The following is a 19,378-nucleotide window of genomic DNA, read 5'->3' on the forward strand; positions in this document are numbered from 1 at the left end:
GTACAGCCTATGAGTTCAAAGTACATATTCATGGCACTGGTTGCCCTTCAAGAGGATGTAGAACTCAGACTCCCAAAAACTGTTTTCTCCCTTGGGAGAGGGACCCTGTTCAGAGAGTAGAAAACTTACTCAAACCACCAGAAAGTTGTAGTAACTGCAGTTAAGGGGAATTTGAGTTGGCTTCTTGATATGTCCTGCTTAAATGCAAGAAGTTACTTGCTTGTTAGGCCTCATTTAGGATTTGATAGCATTTTTCTCTTCACAAAAACTTTTCACAAGAAAGGTTTCAACAAAGTCATTGGGTAAGGGGGCTAGGGGAGGAGAATGGCCCTCACAAAATAGGTGAGTGTTTCTAATTAGGGAGTCATACTGGCTGTCCTGTCCCCATAGTGCCCTGATGGACTTGGATCTCTAGTCCAGGGCTACAATGTGCATTTACCTATCTGCCCTAGTGTCTTTTTAATTATTTACACAAAAAGGAGATATGCTACTGCAGGACAGTGAGGGATCCACTTCAGTACAGCAAATCATCAAGTGAATTCTCCAATGTGGATCAAGATCAGAGGATACGATCTTTTATCTCAGATGGATGCTTTAGTCAGTGCTTTGACTGCTCTAGAACTTTTGCACTTTTTAAAACTTTTTTTTTTAATTTTAGTTTCTCTAATTAAGTAATTAGTAATCAATTTATGTTTTTTTCGTCCAGATCAGAATTAACTTACTGTAGTTAAAAGCTCAGTGTTTTTGGCAAACAAGAGTTTTTGGTGTCTGGCCAGCTGTAACATTCACGGCATAAAACTAGCAAATGCAACAGAACCAAACACCGTATGTCCTTCTGTTATGGAAATCAGTGTTAGATATCTTTAGTCTATATGAATATGTACTTAACTTTCTTTAGAATAGGCATCTAATACTTTATGTTGAACAACAACTCTGGCTTCATTTTACGATTTGGAATTGAAATTTGCATTCAGTTGGCATAACTTTACTTATGAGAGCAAATACAGTCCTCTGCTTCCTAGTTATTGGTTATTCTGATTAATGCTTTTGAGCTTTTTGCTACTTTGATAGCTCTTGCAAAAACACAAAAGCTTTTAAAAATAGGCATATGAATATTTATACTAGAAAGGTAAGGCCTTTGTAGACCTACTATAAGAGAAGTTCTGTGTTAAGAGAAATTAGGAAGTTATGTAAGAACGAACTAGTCCCTTCCAGAGCCTCCTGCATTGCTTTGACTAATTTCTTCTTTTAAAAGCTGCTGGAGGATTTTGCTTGTTGTCTCTGAGGGGCACACAGAAATTGGAAGCACTGAAAAGTACGTGTTTGTTTGCAATTAAGAGTAATTTGTAGTATTCAGTGCACAGTATATTTATTCATATCTTTTCCCTCCTGTACAAAAAGCCATACAGACTACAGTGTGCACATACTCTTCAGCAACTGATTTAAACCAAAGTCAGCTACTTTTTCATCAGATTACTTGCATTACCAGGGAGCTGAGAGATAGAGCTTTGTACTGCTGCAGTTACACTGGTACCATTACCTGACCTGCAGCTGCACCTTTCCCTTAACCATAGCAGCAGAGTTTCTGAAAATTTTTATTGCCAACTGGTGTTATTGGCCTAAGTCCCTTTGGATGTATGTTTCAAAAGATGGCTATCAAAACTATTTCTTTTTCTCTCTTTTCTACCAGGGAGCCGAAGAACCCAAGCTAAAATGGGAACATATCACAACACTCGTTTCGAGCCTCAGAGAGTTTGTACGGTCCACTGATCGCAAAATCATTGCAACCACTCTTTCAAAACTGAAGCTGGAGTTAGACTTTGACAGCCATGGTATCAGTCAAGTGCAGCTTGTGCTGTTTGGTTTTCAAGATGCCGTAAGTTGTCATTTTTACTAAGAAATTCGTACATCAAAACTGCTCCTGCCCCCCAAAAAAAGCCAGAAGCAAACAGAACTTGATTAACTTCTACCCAGAGTTACTGAAACAATAATATTTGAAGGTTTTGTACCTGTAATAACAAAAATCCAGGCAACAGCCATGACTTGATTTGGATGCTATGTGATCCTTTGGCAGGACACAGATCCTGAACCCAACTGAGATTTTTTCAGATCTTCTGATTAAAGGTCTAGAAGGCTCACCATAGCTGTGTGAATATTGTGGCATAATATTAAAGCAGGAAAACCTTTTTTAAAAAAAATTTCCTTTTGGAGGGTTTTCTGGTAAATAAGACCAACAGTGAATATCAGGCTTTTCCTACATAAATGCAAATTTCTTGAACTTGACTCCTCCTACAAAGTAATGCATAAACCCACTCTATACCCCCATTAGTAGTCTGTCTACCTTGTAATATTGTAGTGAGTTCTTATTCTAGTATTTCTGGTTAGCAGCAGATTTCTGCCAAATAAGTTATCTTCATTTCAATTTATAAGGAGGATAAGGAGGAATTTTAAAAGCTTACTTTTGTATCAATAATTAATGCAAAATTTATTATTTCCTACATTGAGCAATGAAACATGCTTGGATAGCCTTTAAATAGCTAGTTTACAAAAAGCAATGTTTTTTCTTCTTAAGCTATGTATTTAATCACAAGCAGTTAGGCTTAATTATTAAGATGAATAATGAACAGGGGAGGGTGCAGCTGTGCTGAGTATCACTTGCCCAGACTGAAATCACATAGTTCAACTGAAATGGCAATCCAAGTAGGCATTTGAGGTGGATGATTCTGTTAGCATTTAAACCTGGGGCACTGACAAGTAAAAGATCTGTCAGGAAGGATGGCATAGCATGTAAACTGTTGCAGAGACTACACTAATAAGAATTAAATGCTATTTGCAAAAAACCCCACAAAGTTTGAAATTAATCTGTAAAATAGATGTTTCTACAAATCAAAGTTTTCACTTTGATTCTTTTGAGTACACTCTCAGCTATCCATTCTCCTTAGCCTCATAATAATATTCTTTTGACACTTACAAGAAAAAAACCAAGCATACCAGATTAAAAAAAATGGAGGGGGGAATAGTACAAAAACCTGGGTTGGTGTTCTGATAGAGATGATGCTGGGCATCAGTTGTTTGGTGGTAATTGCCTGAGTTGTATTCTTATAAATAAAAAATTTACCACCTTCTGTTAACTTCATCATTACAAGTTGCTGGTTTTTAACTGGAAAATGTCTCTTCCATTACCAGCTCTTTATTATTTAATTAAACCCACAGAAAGTTCAAAGAAAAACTTTGCTTTATATGTGCCCAGTCTTAGTTCTTTTGGACACACAGTAGATTTCTAAAGTAGTACACTGAAATCCAAAACAGTATCAAGGCCTCAGATACTTACATACTGCTGAAAGTGAGGGGGAAAGTACTTTGCTTGTTCTTGGGACTTAATAAGGTAATCTTAGGTAACAAGGTTTAATATCACAACATCTTCATGGAACCAACCAAGAAAAAGTAGTTTTGTGATGAAATGTAAATAGCTAAATCCCATTACTGTAGATTGCTGTGTTCTTGATAAAGTTACATCGCGTTTCTTCATTTCCCAAATAAGCTGCACTTACCTAAACATGTCTTGGTAGCAGTCAGTATAGGAAGGTGCTAAGTGCTTGCAAAAGGGAGTCATACTGCCTCAGAGGGCAGTGGGCAGACCTCTGGGGCCCTTGAGCAGCTGCTGTCCAGGTGTCAGGCACAGGGCAGGGGCTCCTGGCACTGCTGATAGCTCTCCAACTCCAAACACAGTGTCCAAGTGCCATCTTGTGGCCACTGGCAATAGAATTGAGGAGACATAGGTACAGCTGTGGTGGGTTGACCTGGGCTGGCAGGTAGAGGAAAGCCCCTACCCAGTCACTCACTCCCTCCCTCCCAGCAGGATGAGGAACAGAATTGGAATGACCAAAAGTAAGAAAACTTGTGGGTCAAAATAAAGTGTGAAGGGGGAAAAACTTCTCAAGTGATGCAAAAGCAATCATTCACATTAGCAGAATAATGCCCAACCTATCCCTTAGCAATGTCTCCTTTGGAAAAACCAGCCTAACATCATTGCTGAGCATGATGTTATATGGAAAGGAATATTTCTTAGGTCGATTTGAGTCAGATGTGCTGGCCATGTCCCCTTCCAGCTTTTAGTCCACCTGCAGCCTACTCGCTGTGGGGCAGCACAAGAAACAGAGAAGGCCTTGACATTATGTAAGCTTTGCTCAGCAATAGGTAAAGCATGGGTGTGTTATCAAGGCTCTTTTAGTCACCAGTCTGAAACACCAAACTATGTGGGCTGCTGTGAAAAACATTTAACTCCATCCCAGCCAAACCCAGTACAGGTACCTGTACTGAATATGATTGCTTTGGGGCAGTGAAAATAATATGATTAATAGTCTGTTTTGTGCAATTGCTACTTAATGTTGTTTAGGCATTTCGTTATAGCACTGTCACCTCACCTGCTTCTTCCCTGTCATTTGGGAGGGGGAAAACAATTCCCCTGAAGTAGAGATGTTCTTGCAAGTGGCATGGAGCATCCATAAGAGGCCCCTCTGGGAATATAGCTAAAAGCAGTTTGAAAGCAGGCCTGTAAGCAATTAGGAGCAACCCAGAGTAGAAAATGATGTGCTTGCATAAAGTAAAAAGTAGAAGGAAAGAGAAAATGATACAGCAAACAAAGTCCCCTGACTGTTTAAACAAACGTTAATTAACTATTTTTTTAGTTAAGTAGGAGTGGCATTACATTAGTCTTTTGACATTTCCTACAGTTGTACTTTAAAATAGACAAGTATTGCTTAGAGCAAGCAGTGAAAATGATGCCAAAAAAGTAACAAGATTAATTAGCTTCAGTTACAAGCCTTTCATAACATGGTCTTTGTTATTTGTCTTGCTGGCATTCTTTTTAAGTTTCTCTTCACAGCCATGAAGGTTAAGTATCACAGTCATCAAATCACCTAACACAGGAACTAATAAGAGATAAAAAAATACAAAATATTGTATGACATTAAAAAAATGGAGGAAGTTGACAATGTTGCTATCAAGAAATAGTTTTAATCACCTGCTTGGATACAGCATCTATAAGTTTAAACACTTTATATAATGCTGACATATATTATAGTTTTAATTTGTGGGGTATGTAATATCTGAAATGAATTTTCTGTTACTAGGTCAATAAAGTTCTCCGAAATCATAACATCAAGCCACATTGGATGTTTGCACTGGACAGCATAATCAGAAAAGCTGTGCAGACTGCTATAACAATTCTGGTCCCAGGTGAGTAATTTCTTAATACTCAGGAAATATTTATCAGCTGATCTCTTTAAACATGTTTTAGAGATGTGATTATGATGCTTCACTTAAGACTTTGAAACCAGCAGTGACCTTTTTCCTGTTCACTGTCTGTTTTGCAATTCAGAAGCTAATCAGTGAGGTGTCCAAGCTATTTTGGAAAGCACCTTTCCATGATGCATAATCTAAACTATTCTGCAACACAAGGAGTAGTAGGTTAATGTGCTCATGAATCTAATTTTTTGAGATGCATAATGTTGCCCCTTGAAATCCAGAGGACAGGCCTCTTACTAGCACATGCAGATTTTGGAAGGTATTTTACAAAGTGTAGATTAATTATGTGCTTTTTGGAGGTCGTGGAAGTTTCTCTTGTTTATGGTCAGAAGCTGTCTAAAAAAAAAATCAGGACAAAAATCAACAAACAACCCCAAACCTCTGAAACCCACAAAAACCAAACCAGTCTGCAGTGCCTGCACTTTGAATATTAGATTTTGAATGTTGTGGAAGTAGAATGCCTGGCTTCACCAAGGGAAGGAGTCTGTTTGGAAGAAAGTGTAGCCCATTCTGTTATTTCTCTACCTATTTCCAGAGTTAATTTCTCTGCTGCTTCTTAAACTTTTAACAATGGAATTAATGGTGATATTTTTAAATATATGATTTAATGCTTTAAGTCTGAAGTCAGAATACTTAAGTTCCCATTTTCTGCAGTAGGTTAAGTCTTATATTATCAATAAGGGGATCTGAAAATTCCTACAAAAGTTACAGCCGTTCCTGTTCTCCTTGGTATTTTCCATATCCCTAACACAACCATCAAGGTATAAGTAGGGTTTGTGTGTTACTTTCAAGTCATAAAGACAATCTGTCTTCTGATTAGAGTGCTGAACAACTTTAATAGGCATGTACTTTACTCCTGTATAATAAGAGTTCTGTGGAATCCTCCTTAATAGACTGTTCTTTCCCATACAGCTTAGTATCAGCATTAATTGTACAAGTTCAAGCTTAAACAAAAGCCTCTCTGCCCTAATAGTGTTTGGGCACTGATCATCTGCATCTTCCCTAATGGCCTTACCCTACTTCTGTTTGCTTTCCCTTGCCTTCATCTGACTGCTTTTTTTTTTCTTTGCTTTTTTTTTTTTTGGTACCTTTTTTCTTCCCCTCCTAAGAATGATGCAAAGATTTATCTCTGGCCCTAACGCTTCTAAAAGTAATGGGATGTTTAAGGAGTGTTGCAAAGCAGATTTTATACAGTTATACTTCCTGGTGGTGAACAATGGCAAATAACTTCTCCATCACACTAATAAGAACAGAAGTTTGAAGCAAATTCTGGCATATTTGCCTATCAATATTTGGGTAACTGCTTTATAATAAATTTGCTTTCTTTAATATAGAGGAAGCACAGCTCTGTTGATCTTAGTATGTTCAGCCTTGAAAAAGGTATGTAGCATTGAAATGAAGAGATGAAATAGATCAAGAAACAGATGTTTCTTTTGTAAAGAAGAGAAACACACTTATTAGTTTTTCAGCAGAAGGGGCAAAAACCAAGTGTGATTTGGGAAAAAAAATACTTTTCAGTGAGGAGACTAGAGGGAGTTCTTAACGGTAAGGAGCCACAATTGAAGGAAGGAAGAAAGATTTATATTAAATGGTTAGAGTTAACAAACAGATGTTGTTGCAATAATAGGTTCTGTAGGAGTATCAGATCTTGTGTCCGTATCTTGCATACCTGGTAAACTCTGGTAGGTGGTTTAAACAGGCCATAACAAACCAGAGTACACATACAGCTTTGTGTTTCATGGATGTGCATCATTACAAACTAGGCAGTGTTCCCTCTAATAAGCAGAAGGGAAGTGTGCTGCTTTTAATTCTTGGGAGAGGGGTCTTTTTGTCATTTCCTCTCTATATCTTTGGATAAAATTTTTTGGTAAACATGGTGTTCTTCTAATGAGATAATGCCAAATATGACAGAATAGCAATAGCAGCAATATCTGTATTTAAAAGAAATAACAGTTTGTTTGATAAAAGATTTCAGGTCAGACACATAGAAAATACAAATTATTGAGAATGGAATTAAGCAAAAGAACCTCTGCTGCACACAATACTTCAGCACAATTTGAAATAAAATGCTAGCCAAATCTGGAATCATATTTATCCAGATGTTTGGTTTTTAGAGCTTTTTAATATTCAACAGGCTGAATAATAATCTGCAAAAATGAGATGTTACTTTTAAGTGGTCTTAAAACTCTAGAAAATATCATCTGTTCTCTTGTTACAGAAATTTCAGATCTGGTTTACCCCAAGCTATAGGATGATCTGGAAATAGTCACTTAGGTCTGCTTTTGTTTTAATGTTTAACTAACGTTTAACATCTTTACTGTTTTTTCTTTTGCTTATATTTTAATAGAATTGAGGCCACATTTTAGTCTTGCATCTGAAAGTGATACAGCAGATCAAGATGATATAGAAGTTGAAGATCAAGATGAACAGCCCCAGAATCAAGCCATCCAGCAGCCTTGCATTGTCATGGAAGATGCAGTAGCTACCTCAGGTGTAAGCACACTCAGCTCTACGGTATCCCATGACTCCCAGGCTGCTCACAGATCACTGAGTGTCCAGCTGGGCAGGCTAAAATTAGAGACAAACAGGTGAGTCTGGACATCAGGAGACAGAGACACTAGCCTACTTGGGACCATACATATTGTTTAGCTTTTAAAATACATGTGCTAGAAGAGTAGTGATTGCCAAAATTCCATAGCACTGCAAGGTGTTCATTTAAATGACAAAATGTTTAGCTGCGACTGATCACTTATATTAGTTTTAATGATTTCAAAACAGTAGTGATGCAAGTTAAGGTCGATCTTGATTTCAGGTGCCCTTTCAAGGAAGGTCTGGAAAAAACTGACTTGCTGCCAAGCTTCTGCTTTTTCTCTCCTTCGTATGCTCTGTATGGCTGATGAATGGTGTTATGCTTTGTTTCCACGAAGGCAGAACTTGCTGTTCTTTTCTGTAGTTATTCTTGGGGAGTGAACTCAAGCTGACTGACAGCCACATGTGAACTCCGCAAGGAAGATACTTCAGACTTGTTTTGTGCACAGAATTCACTGCAAGCAGGATCTGTGCTTACCAGCAGCCATTATCTTTTTATTAAAGAAGATTTGTTCATCAGAGAAAGATGTGAAAAATAGGTGTTTTGTTTAAAAGAAGAAATGAGACAGAGATTTGGATATTGGATTTTTTTTCAGAAATATATGCATTGCACTTTAAACCTGAAAAGTGGTTCTTTGGGGTTTTTTTGTTTAAGAAATGTCAGAGAAAAATCTGTCTCTGTTCTTTTATTCAAATGACCTTCTATATATTTTGTTTTCTTTTCATTAAAATATACCAGTCTGTTTAAAGTAGACATTTAGCTTTTGCAGCATTGGATTTATGACATGGGATTCCCTGCTGACCTCAGTAAATTTTGAATGTGGTCTTGATAGAAAGAGAACATGTCTTCAATAAGACAGTGGTTATGCCAATAGGACGTTCTTTGGAGTTACAGTTCCAATTGAAGTTAAAATGTTAAATTGCACTTTACTTTTAAATGTGTCCAAGAAGATTGCCATAATTAGAGGAATTCATTAGACTGTACTGTTTTTAATAAAGTAACAGTATCTTTGGGTTCTTATGTTACAATTAACTTTCTTGCTTGTGACCACTGAGAAAATTTGGATTGCCTTATTGATATACTTAAATAAATACGTAACTATTTTAGATTGGCTCACTTTAATTCACAAGTTTATGGTGGGGAATAGCCTCAAAAGTGATCAATTTGTAGAGGTACTTTTTTGCTAGCACTTTGCTTCTGTAAATTTCTCAGCTGCAAAGCCTTTGGCCAAATAATCACATCCAGTCATTCACGGAGAAATTTTGAGGTACATAATGGAGACAGTTGCTTAAATCTTAATGAAAGCTTCATTGGCATAAGCAGCAAGCAGTTATCAGGAGAAAATAATTCATTATTTGGCCCAGAAGGCCTTTTTCAACCAGAATAGATAGAATATGAATAAGTTAACTGGAAGGTGACTTGTCTGTACAGAATATCAATCTGCACTGAGAATGACCAAGCTGTGGGGGTGCAGAGATGCACAAAGCAGCTCTGTTCCCAAGGAGAGTGGACCTGTTAAGAATTATTAGCTTGGGTGCACAACCATTCAAATGCAACTATGCTGCTGGTAGGCCTGCATGCAAGCTAAGAGTAGGACTAGATGTTTTTATAAAGCAATCAAATGGGATGCAGTTTAATTCTGTGCAAAGACAGGCAAGGTGCTTTTGTGGCACATTTTCTAACTGAATTCCTGTCTTTCGTTGTCCCAGAAAAAAAGGTGCAATGCTCAACTGCTGTAAAAAAAATAATAAAAGGAAACATGCCAAAATGGAACAGTTATTTTGTAGTTTTCAGGCTGACAAAGATTTCAGGAAACGGATGAAGGTGCTGCAGTTCTTTCAAGGCAGAACTTCCTAAGACTCAGAAGTCAGTAACAGGTTTCTGAGTGTGTTCTCCATGTCCAGTTTCTCATATCAAGTTCCTGAAAAGACATTGTTCACAAATCCCCTCTTTTACTAAATCACTTTTCTGAAAGCTGCAGCAGTTTCCCATAATAATTTTCCATTATATTCTTACTATTTTCTTTTGATCAGTTTGAAAGGTGCTGGCTACTGAATCTCTCTGGGTTTCTCTCTGGGTTTGTGTTATGATGGAGGTCAAATGCGGGTTCCAATTTACTTCTGCTTGACATTCTCAAATGTAATTGCTTAGGGGAGGATGCAAGTATTTTGCCTCCTCTTTTCTCACTCTTAACGTAGTCTAGGAGGGCAGGCACAAAGTGCCTCCTATGTGAAGAAGGGACAGCCCATCTGTGGTTAAGAATGTGTTTTCCACATTTAAGAAATGCAACCATACGTTTTCACCACATTTTCATCACAGCTCCACCCTTGCCATACCCTTGAAAATGTCTGCTGGAGAGATGTGAACTGACATTTTTCCTTACAAAGGATTATGTCACAAAGTTTAGCCCTTGGTTTATGAAACACTTTGATATTGTTCTCAGTTACACGGTTTTGTTTCAAGCAGAATGCTGGCTGTAGAAATTTCACTGACACTTTATCACTTGTTTAGTGAGTGAATGTGTATGTGTTTGGGGCTTTTTTTTTTTTTAGTGTTATAGCTTTAGGAACCAATGAATGTTTATATCTTGGTATAGGTCATAATAAATATAGTGAAAGAATATTCCTGTGAAAGCTGAAGAAGTCTGTCCTTGTCTTTGTCAGGAATGTTTCCAGTTTAAGTATAGTAAGTATATTTGCTTTCCTGAAAATTGAAGCTAATTAAGGAAATGTGTGCTTTCTTCTGGTTACTTCACAGGTTATTGGAGGAGTTGGTTCAAAAGGAGAGAGAATTTCAAGTCCTCTTACATCAAGCTATAGAAGAAAAAGATCAAGAGATCAGAAACCTACGGCTCAGGTCACAGCCAATAGGTGAGAAAAATTTTCAAGGAAAAGTTTTATACTAGCTGCAGATGAAATGGTGCCAGCTAAACATCTGTTCATTTTATTGAGCCAGTCTTCAGCAAAGATGCTTTATTATGCTGCTTCTGGTAGGGTTTGCCCTGAAGTAAGAATGTACATTGTGGAAACAAATTACTGAATTTGTTAATCAAAGTACAAGGAATGGTACGATTTAAATATTTTTGTTTGTGATTATATGGAAGAGTACGAGGCTTATATTCTACAGAATAAATATTATTTCTAAAGAGGATAATCTAGTATGTTAGGTATATGTTCCTTGAATTACAGCCTGTTCCAATTGTTCCACCGAAAGTTCAAGAGGATCTAATTGGTGAAATGTAAATACAACTTAAAGGTTTCTGAGGGAAGCCGACTTTACTGTGTATCTGCCCTGAAGAAGGTGGAAGTGCTAGTGCAGTTTGATGTTTCTGTGTAATATGCTCCAGAGAAGTGTTGCTTCCCAAAAGCAACTGATCCTCAATCCAAGGCATTGCTTGTGCACCGATTGTATGAGTTACACTGAACAGTTCAGTTAATTGATGCAACAACCTTCGTGTAGAAACAGTGACAGTGAAATCGATGTGCCTTGTACTTGTAAAGTCATTTTATGAAGAGGGGAGAAAATCTCTATCAGCGTTCACACTACTTGAACTGTATCCCTAACCAAGTGGAATAATTAATGTCTATAAATTGTAATTAAATGTGGTTTTTGGGAATTGACATTTATCTTTATTTATGGGGATACTGGTATTCTAAGCTTGAATGGAAAGCTCACAGAAGAAAGTGCTTCAGGAGTCAAAAATAACAAGAGGTTGCTTTGGCAACATAAAACCTTATCTTAGAAATGCTCATTTCAGATATTCCTGGATTGTCTGTCTGTCATCGTCGTTCCACTGGCACAGGGACCGAAGACCCGGATCTCATAAACTGGCTGAGAGTTCATGGAGCTGATGAGGCCACGATAAACAAGGTAGCAATGATTCTGTTCACTTTCTAGTACAGTTGCAGTACTGTTTTGTGTCTCAGTGCAAGAAGATATCAAACCTTTTTAATTACTTCAGCACATTTTGAGAGATTGATTTGTTTTCAGATAAGAAAAAGCCATGAATATAAAGGCCTTCTTAAAAATACAATACTGTTAATAATTCCTAAATCTGATTAGGAATAAGGGAATAAAATGTCCTGGTAAATAGACACTCTTGCTTTTTCAGTGTCTTTACACATTGCAGCAGTCCCTGCTGATGATTTGCTGAATACAGTGTACCTGCTCGCGCTTAGCTAACTGTGCTGAAGCAAAATATGCTGAAGTAGATCAGTATGCTCTGCAGCAAATTATATAATTTTAGAGGTGTTGAGCACCTCAGAATATCAGCTGACTTAGGAACACCTGCATGTAGTTATCACTCCTACATATCAGATCAAAGGTTCATCCAAATCCAATTACATAAATTTAGATGCCATTCTTGAAAAGGTAGGCCTTAACTGTTGTTTTTAATTTCCTTGTGGGTTAAATGTGGTATTAATTATTTGTGTTCACTGAACACTCTGATTTGTGTTCACTGAAGTCTGTGATTCTGAGATATCAGTGGTAACAATAGAAATGCCTGTTGACAAAGGTTTTGAGTAGCTGTAAAAGCATTACACCTTTCAAGTTGTGCTTGGTATGCCAATGCAGAATATACAGTGTAAAATTTAAGTAGCTCCGTCGTATTTTTAAAACAAATGTGGATTAATCTGTTACATGTACCATATTTTAGCTCAATTTTAGGTTTCTTCCAGGTGTAACCTTCTATTTTTAAGGGCAGATAATCCTAGGAACATGAGCTTAGGAAGCTAAATGATATTTCTAACAAAATGTTAATTTAACCTTCTTTTTGCAGTTCTTGGCTGAAGACTATACCTTAACGGATGTTCTCTGCTATGTTACACGAGATGATCTGAAAAGTTTGAGACTGAGGTAATGCTTCACGTTTAAATGAACTGTGCTGAGCAGGAGTTGTGCTGTGTTTCAAGAGAAAATAACTGATACTAATTTATTGTATTGTGCAGTATTAATTTAAAATAAGTAACATTTTCCAGTATGTCTTTGTATGCTGACACCGTCCTGCTAAACAGCTGGGATACTGTTAAAATTTTAAAATAAGCTATTTCTATTAAAGGCAAAATATTAGGGTAAGCATTTACCCTACACCTGGAGACACTGAATATCCCATTAGAGCTTTGCTTTTATTTTAAAAGGTAGAGATAGCAAAAGTTTCAGTAGTTTATCATCATCATCAAACTTCAGAAATCTTACTTATGGACTGCAAGTAACGCTAGATTTCACCTTATCATGGCAGATGTGTGGATCACTGCAGTACCAAGTTTAAGTAGAAACAATGGAAATTATCAGACACTATGTGGGTGCCCAGTCAGTTTAAAAAAAAGTAACTAAAAAATTACAATAAAAGGCAAGTGTTAAGATTTTTACGTAATCAACACTTTCATCGTGTTGGAAGTCAGATGTGGGTTATGCAAGTCCTTTGGACCAGAAGTCTGAATTCCAGACAGCAGGCATCTGCCAAGTGGAACGATTGCCCTGTACTATAATCAGGAAAGGACTCTGTTCTCTATTTGAGTATTGCATGTTGAATTTCACCTTTGATCAGCCTTCCCACTGAATTTCATTGATCAAAACCAGGGCAAGAAAATCAGAAAGCACCTAAATTGGAATGCTTTGAGGCTAGAGAGTATCTTTGTACCTGAGTGTCTTTACGCTTTTTCTTTTCAGAGGAGGAATGCTATGTACGCTCTGGAAGGCTATCACCGACTTTCGAGAGAAACACACCTGACATTGAAATTTTTCTTTGCTTCTCTGCAGAGATGAAAAGATTTCCTTTCAGCACAGAGCAGGTGTGCTGTCAGAGGGACTGTTGCACTTTAATCCAGTATTTGTTTACCAATGTTAAAAACACTGCAGCTTCCTGACTGCTTTTATTTCTATAATCCATAAGGAATCTATAAACAATCTGCAACATTATTTTACTTCAAATGTTTTTTCATGCAAGTTTTTCAAAAATTTAACCTCATACACATACACACAAAGTTATAAACTCATGAAATATTGTAATAAAGTAAGCAGATGTTAATTTCATGAAAAACTGATGTAAGATTTCATGTGACTGTACATCACTGGAACAAAACCAAAATGTGACGACAACTTTTCAAGTTTCTTTGTAATATATCTCAATATTATCTGTAGTAGAGCTTCATAATTTCAATCATAATTAGATATTTTTCTTTTAGTGTGCAAGTTCTAAAGGTAATTGTTTTACCTACTGCCCTACATAGTTTATTATTGTTTATTTTTGGTAATTTAAGTTCTATGGTGCATTTGTTTTAGAGTTGTTTATGTACTACTGAACTGTACCAGTTGTATACACCTGAACCACAGTAATGTTAGCTTGTTCTAAAGCTATCTCTGACATACACAGTTGGAAATAAAAATAACCTAAGACTTACTTTTTCCTATATTTTTGAACTTTTAAAATAATAAAGGTGTAGAACTGGAAAATATTGGAATAAAAAAAAGGAAAAAAATCAAATTGAGTATCAAGGGACCCTTTCTGACACTGTGATTTGAGTTGGATTATCACAGCATTGAATATTTTCTTGGTTTTCCTATTCAGTCTAGTTCCTGTACTAACAAGCCAAGGCCAAACAAAATTTTTCTCCATGTGCTCTACTTGACTTGATAAATGAAAAGTCCTGCTTCCATGCACTGAAGAGTCATTGTGCCCTGTTGTTTCTTTTTCTGCTTCTGTTTATGCAATGTGTCTTTTCTCACATGTAATGAAAAATGATTGTGGATGTTCCCTGTCCATCCACTGTCACTGTCACTCCACCATTGCAGCACTGGGTATCAACAGATTCTTCTAGGGCAGCTGCAGAAAATTCCAGTGTGAGTAAGACTTGCCTGGACAAGAAGGTACTTCTTTCTTCAGAGGCCTTGGTAGTCAGTGAAAGGCTTATGTTCTCAATTTTTCAGGTCTAGCAATCATTTTCAAAGAAAACTAAGTATTTTATTTTAAACATAAACATGCTGTCCTAACATGTATATAGTAATTTCCACTGACTGAAATGCAGCAATTATGCATTTAAAAAGGCTAAACAAAGAACAGTAGATTAAATAATTTTAGTCAGATTTTTTTTACTCTGAAGACAGTTCCACTGATTTTTGGACATAGGTGGATTCAACTCATTCCAAAAACTTAACTACGTTTCATGAGAAATATAGCTACAGTTTACCAATTTCTACTGCTATTACAGCAGGAAACAGTACACATTCAAGGTAGTTTTAAACACTGGAAAGACCAGTGGTGGAGGTTGATTTGTAAAACCCAAAGCAACTGGAAAACACCACTACCCATTGAAAAGTGACCCTTAGGACAATGAACATCCCTAATTTGATTTTTTGTGTGAAGCACAATCCTGTATCGGTCCATGATTGCAGTTGGGAAACCCGATTTCACACAGCATCAATAGACCAGAATGTAATTGCATTGCTCTGTTTACTTTGAAAGCAATGCAGCCTGTTCTCTATGACTCCGAGCGCTCAGAAATGCCAGCTATGTATAACAGAAGGGAGTGTGATCGAGGTTTCAGTTGAATGTCTCCATGAGACCGAGCCTGACACCAGCTGGGAATTAACTCCTATAGTTCATTGCTGGCTTCACCAGACCCATGGTGGCTTCTGCAGAGTTGCTCAGCAATCAGTTCTGTATTCTCCACTGTAAGACTATATTGGGTCTGATCCATGCCTAGGCTGGGCCATGTACTACGCTTGGGCTACTTGAGCGATTGTGATCTGGTCCGAAGTGGTTCCTTGAACAGCACAGCTTATCCATATCGGTACTAGATCTGTGCGCAAAAGCTTATGTAATATCCCCACTTCAGGCTACTTCATATAGATTGTGCTAGTCACATTACTTTTTATATCCCCGAAAAGAATGTGAAAACATTCTGGGACAGAGTGCATCAGACATCTGGGACTTTTCAGCCTGGCTCCCTGAATATGCTAGTGGATACGTGGACCACAAGTGAGGGAATTGAGATTACATTGTAAGGACACATGATGTTTCAGTGCAGGATTTTGCCTAGGGCGACATTTTGACTATAGGGCATACCATGGGGTTTCAGCTTGGATAACCTCTTGGTCCTTGATCCATGCTGTTGTAAGCCAGGGCTCAGGTGGACCAAGAGACACCTTTGCCCCTCAATTAAGAGATCATAGAAGTGAAAACTCGATCAAGGCAGTGCTGATCTTGCTGTGTTTTGTGCCTTCCAGCGTAAAGCTCAGCCTGTTCTTGTATCCCAAACGCCCTCCTGCCCACAAACCACAGGGCACGTTTATCACTCAAGCCCCAAGCTGCTTCTGTTTTAGAGCACAAATGGCTCCTGGTGCAACAATCCCTTCCCCTAGAAGACCTCATGCCCTGAACTTGAAAGTGCTGCACGGTGGCTGAAGTTGGCTTTGTCCAAGCACACGAGACTAAGGGAGCTGCGTGTCTCCACCTGCTTACCCGTATGCCATGAGTTTCTTTACAGAAAGGACTGATACGTCGACAGCTCTTCACAGAGCCATTTTTTTGGAAGCGATGTCTTGCGGGCAACTCTAAACCTGATGTTCAAAAGCACGTGCCGCGGCAGCGAGTCTGCAGCAGTGCAGCTCTTCCCCACACGATGCGGCGCATCGCCTGGGCTTGTGAGGCGGCCGCCACTCCTCCCACCTACCGTCGAGATGGCGAGCATCCCCAAACCTGTTGTTTCTCCCCGCGCTGGTACCGAACGAGCTGTGCCAATGCGACGGGAGCCGCTCTGAGGAAAAATACCAGCACACCTGGGTGAACACCGGCACGTCGGCTGCCCGGGGCCGCCGCGGGGGCCGGGAGTGCGGGCAAGCGCCCCCGCACCGCGCCGCACAAGCGCCTCCTGCCCGTGAAGCGCGGCCGCTCCCGGGCCGCGGGCGCCGGGCCCGCCCTCACCTGCTGCCGGGCAGAGCCCGCCGGCGGGGGCGGGGGACGTGGCGCTCTCACCTGCCCAGGGCCGCGGAGCCGCGGGGCGGAGCAGCCGCGCTCGCCGAGCAGGAGGAGACATGGCGGAGGCCGCGGGCAGGAGCGGCGGGCGCCGGCGCCCCGCAGGTGAGGCGCTGCCGCCGGCCCGGGCGGAGGGAGGGCAGCGGCGCGGGTCGGCCCGCGGCTGCGGGCGGCCGTGCGCTCCCGGCCGGCTGCGGGCGGCCGTGCGGGACGGGAGCGCTGCGGGGCCCGGCGGCGGCCTCGTCCGCAACAGGTGCGGGGGCGCTCCTTGGCCGCCCGCGCCCGCCGGGCTGCGCGGGGGCTTCGCTCCCTTCCCGCGGGGCACCCACCGCGACCCGGCCCGGGGGCAGCCGGAGAGCAGAGCCGCGCCGGTGGGGGCGGCTCCCGGACCGTGCCCGCCGGAGCGGCGAGACCCCCCGCCTTCCTTCCCCGGCCCCGCGGAGGGGCATCGGCGGGGCCGCGCCGTCGTTTCCAGAGCTTGGCTGGTTGCTTCGGAAGCTTCTTTAAAGGATCGGGGTGCTGCGGCGCGTCCGCGTCGGGCGGGGATAGCGCGGGGTGCCGAGCTGCCCGCGGGGGTGGCCGCCGGGCTGCGGCGCAGGAGTGGGGGGCAGCGGGCTCTGAGCGGGGCTTGAGGTAGTGGCGAGCTTCTGCAGGAAGGGTGAATACCCGCAACACCTGCTAGCGGGAATGGGGTGAGCCCCGGCGGGAGAAGAGGGATGGCTCAGCAGGGTCAAGGTACCTGGCGGCGCCTCCCGAGCGAGCCCCGCCGCAGGGCCTGCGGGTTTGGCTGCGCCTCAAACGCGTGCGAGCGACGGGCTGCTGCAAGCCCTTATTTCCTACAGGGAAGGCAGGGAGATGTCCTTGCATCTCCTCTAAAGAGGAATGTACGCTGCGAGAGCGTTTTAACGCGCTTTTATTTTGGCCTTAAGGGCGAGGAGGGTGCAGGGAGGAGATTTTGGCTTACGCAAGCGGATCGACCGCTGTATCACTGTCGTAGGCGCGGATGCTGTTTGCTTTTGTGGGCAGTGGAGGGGTTGCCTTTCTGGCACATTCACTGGGAGTGCTGCTTGGTGGACTGTGAAAGCTGACTCCAACTTTTAGTCCTCTCCTTTTTCTTCCTTTTTTTATCTCCTTCCACAGTACAATTCCACTCACCTTTTGCTAGTCCTTCTCTAATCTGTGTCCAAGTTTATCTCTGAATCCAAGCTTTTTCATCAAAACAGCACATGAATAGGCCATATGGCTGTTGCTTAATTGATTGTGTTTCCACAGTGTAATATTTTTAATACGTACTTTATGTAACGCAGGCATGCAGTCACAAGCAACAACTGTGGGCAGACCCATCCAAATGCTCTCATTAGTAAACTTGAAAACTGTACTGTTTTGCTCAGGAGTCCTCCTTACAAGTCACTCCTGGGCATCACTCTAATGTTCAGCTTCAGAAAGGGTGTGCATCTGTTTTCCTATGTATTTCAGAGTTTATAATTGCATTAACTTCACTTTCCATGGAAAGAACTGACTGTCAGTGTATTTTTAAAGCCAAGTCTAACAAATTCTTTTCAAGTTCTTTACCTTACGTTGCTGATGTCATTTTTTTTAACTGTATTATCAGTCTCTTTCTAATTCCTTACCAAAACTGAGAACAAACCAACAGGTTACATGTATATTATATATGTACAGTTTTAAAAGGATTTATGTGCTTAGATTTATTCCGAGTTTGCTTTATAGTTTCGTTGCATGCTACTGTGTTGAACTTTTACTCATTGGGCCGTAGTTGTAGACAGGAGGTGGATCTACTTGCATGAGTTGTTTTTTTGAATTTAAATTGCTTTGTGCTGTCAAAGTTCATTCAAAACTTCCTCGTGTGTGAAAGGTCCAAGTTAAACTTCTGTGAAGTTGCTTATTGTGTGTTGAGATTGTTTTAGGTCTCTGAGTTATCGCGGGCCGCTTTCCCGGCGTTTACAAACAGGAACAACCTCGTAGCATCTCAGGGAGCTGCTCGGCGGCTGTTTGGTCTGTCTGTGAGTGAGCAGATGTGTGTGCCCAGGGAGGGCCATGCAGATGGCTTCGGCTGCAGTCTGCTCCGCAGGCAGAACCATTGCGTCTGGATCCGGCTCCTTATGAAGGTCAACATCCCATCGTTGTTTGGGGAAATTACCTACTGGTTGACTTATTGCCTCTGTTTACAAAACAAAACAAACCAGCTAAATAGCTCTGTGTGTTGTGGTGTGTGTTTGGTTTTCCCCCTCTCCTGTGACTGTCCACAGGGACTTTCAGGACTGGTCTGGGGAAGTCTTTAACGGCACCACAAAGGCTTTGCGGGGAGATGTTACAAGTGCCTCCCTTTATTGCTGGGCAGATGGTCTGCTGCACTTAACTGGCTTTCTTCAGGTAAATGGCTTAATTACTAGGGTGAAGGGTTTTTTTCCTCTGCCATTCATAAGTGTGTAGATGGCAAAATGAGTATAGTGCTCAGGGAGTATGCTAGCTTATACCAGTTAGAATTT

At 40.6% G+C, this 19,378-nt stretch overlaps 2 protein-coding genes across 4 annotated transcripts in view; both read left to right on the plus strand.

The window, feature by feature from the left end:
- Positions 1-14,297, plus strand: part of MAP3K5 (mitogen-activated protein kinase kinase kinase 5) — a 103,182-nt gene extending 88,885 nt beyond the window's left edge. The window contains exons 24-30 of the mRNA XM_064649379.1: positions 1,691-1,876; positions 5,133-5,238; positions 7,655-7,895; positions 10,655-10,767; positions 11,655-11,767; positions 12,678-12,754; positions 13,568-14,297. Coding sequence (XP_064505449.1) covers positions 1,691-1,876; positions 5,133-5,238; positions 7,655-7,895; positions 10,655-10,767; positions 11,655-11,767; positions 12,678-12,754; positions 13,568-13,628 — 897 coding nt within the window. The 3' untranslated portion in view covers positions 13,629-14,297. The remainder of the gene's footprint in view (positions 1-1,690; positions 1,877-5,132; positions 5,239-7,654; positions 7,896-10,654; positions 10,768-11,654; positions 11,768-12,677; positions 12,755-13,567) is intronic.
- A 2,568-nt stretch (positions 14,298-16,865) lies between these two features.
- The window catches only part of MAP7 (microtubule associated protein 7), a 117,673-nt gene continuing 115,160 nt past the window's right edge, over positions 16,866-19,378 (plus strand). For 2 of the 3 annotated variants that reach the window (XM_064649410.1, XM_064649411.1), the window contains exon 1: positions 16,866-16,976. In XM_064649410.1, coding sequence (XP_064505480.1) covers positions 16,931-16,976 — 46 coding nt within the window. In that variant the 5' untranslated portion in view covers positions 16,866-16,930. The remainder of the gene's footprint in view (positions 16,977-19,378) is intronic. The other variant, XM_064649413.1, reaches the window with a different exon arrangement.

Source organism: Pseudopipra pipra, chromosome 3 (assembly GCF_036250125.1).
Source record: "Pseudopipra pipra isolate bDixPip1 chromosome 3, bDixPip1.hap1, whole genome shotgun sequence".
Classification (NCBI taxonomy): Eukaryota; Metazoa; Chordata; class Aves; order Passeriformes; family Pipridae; genus Pseudopipra; species Pseudopipra pipra.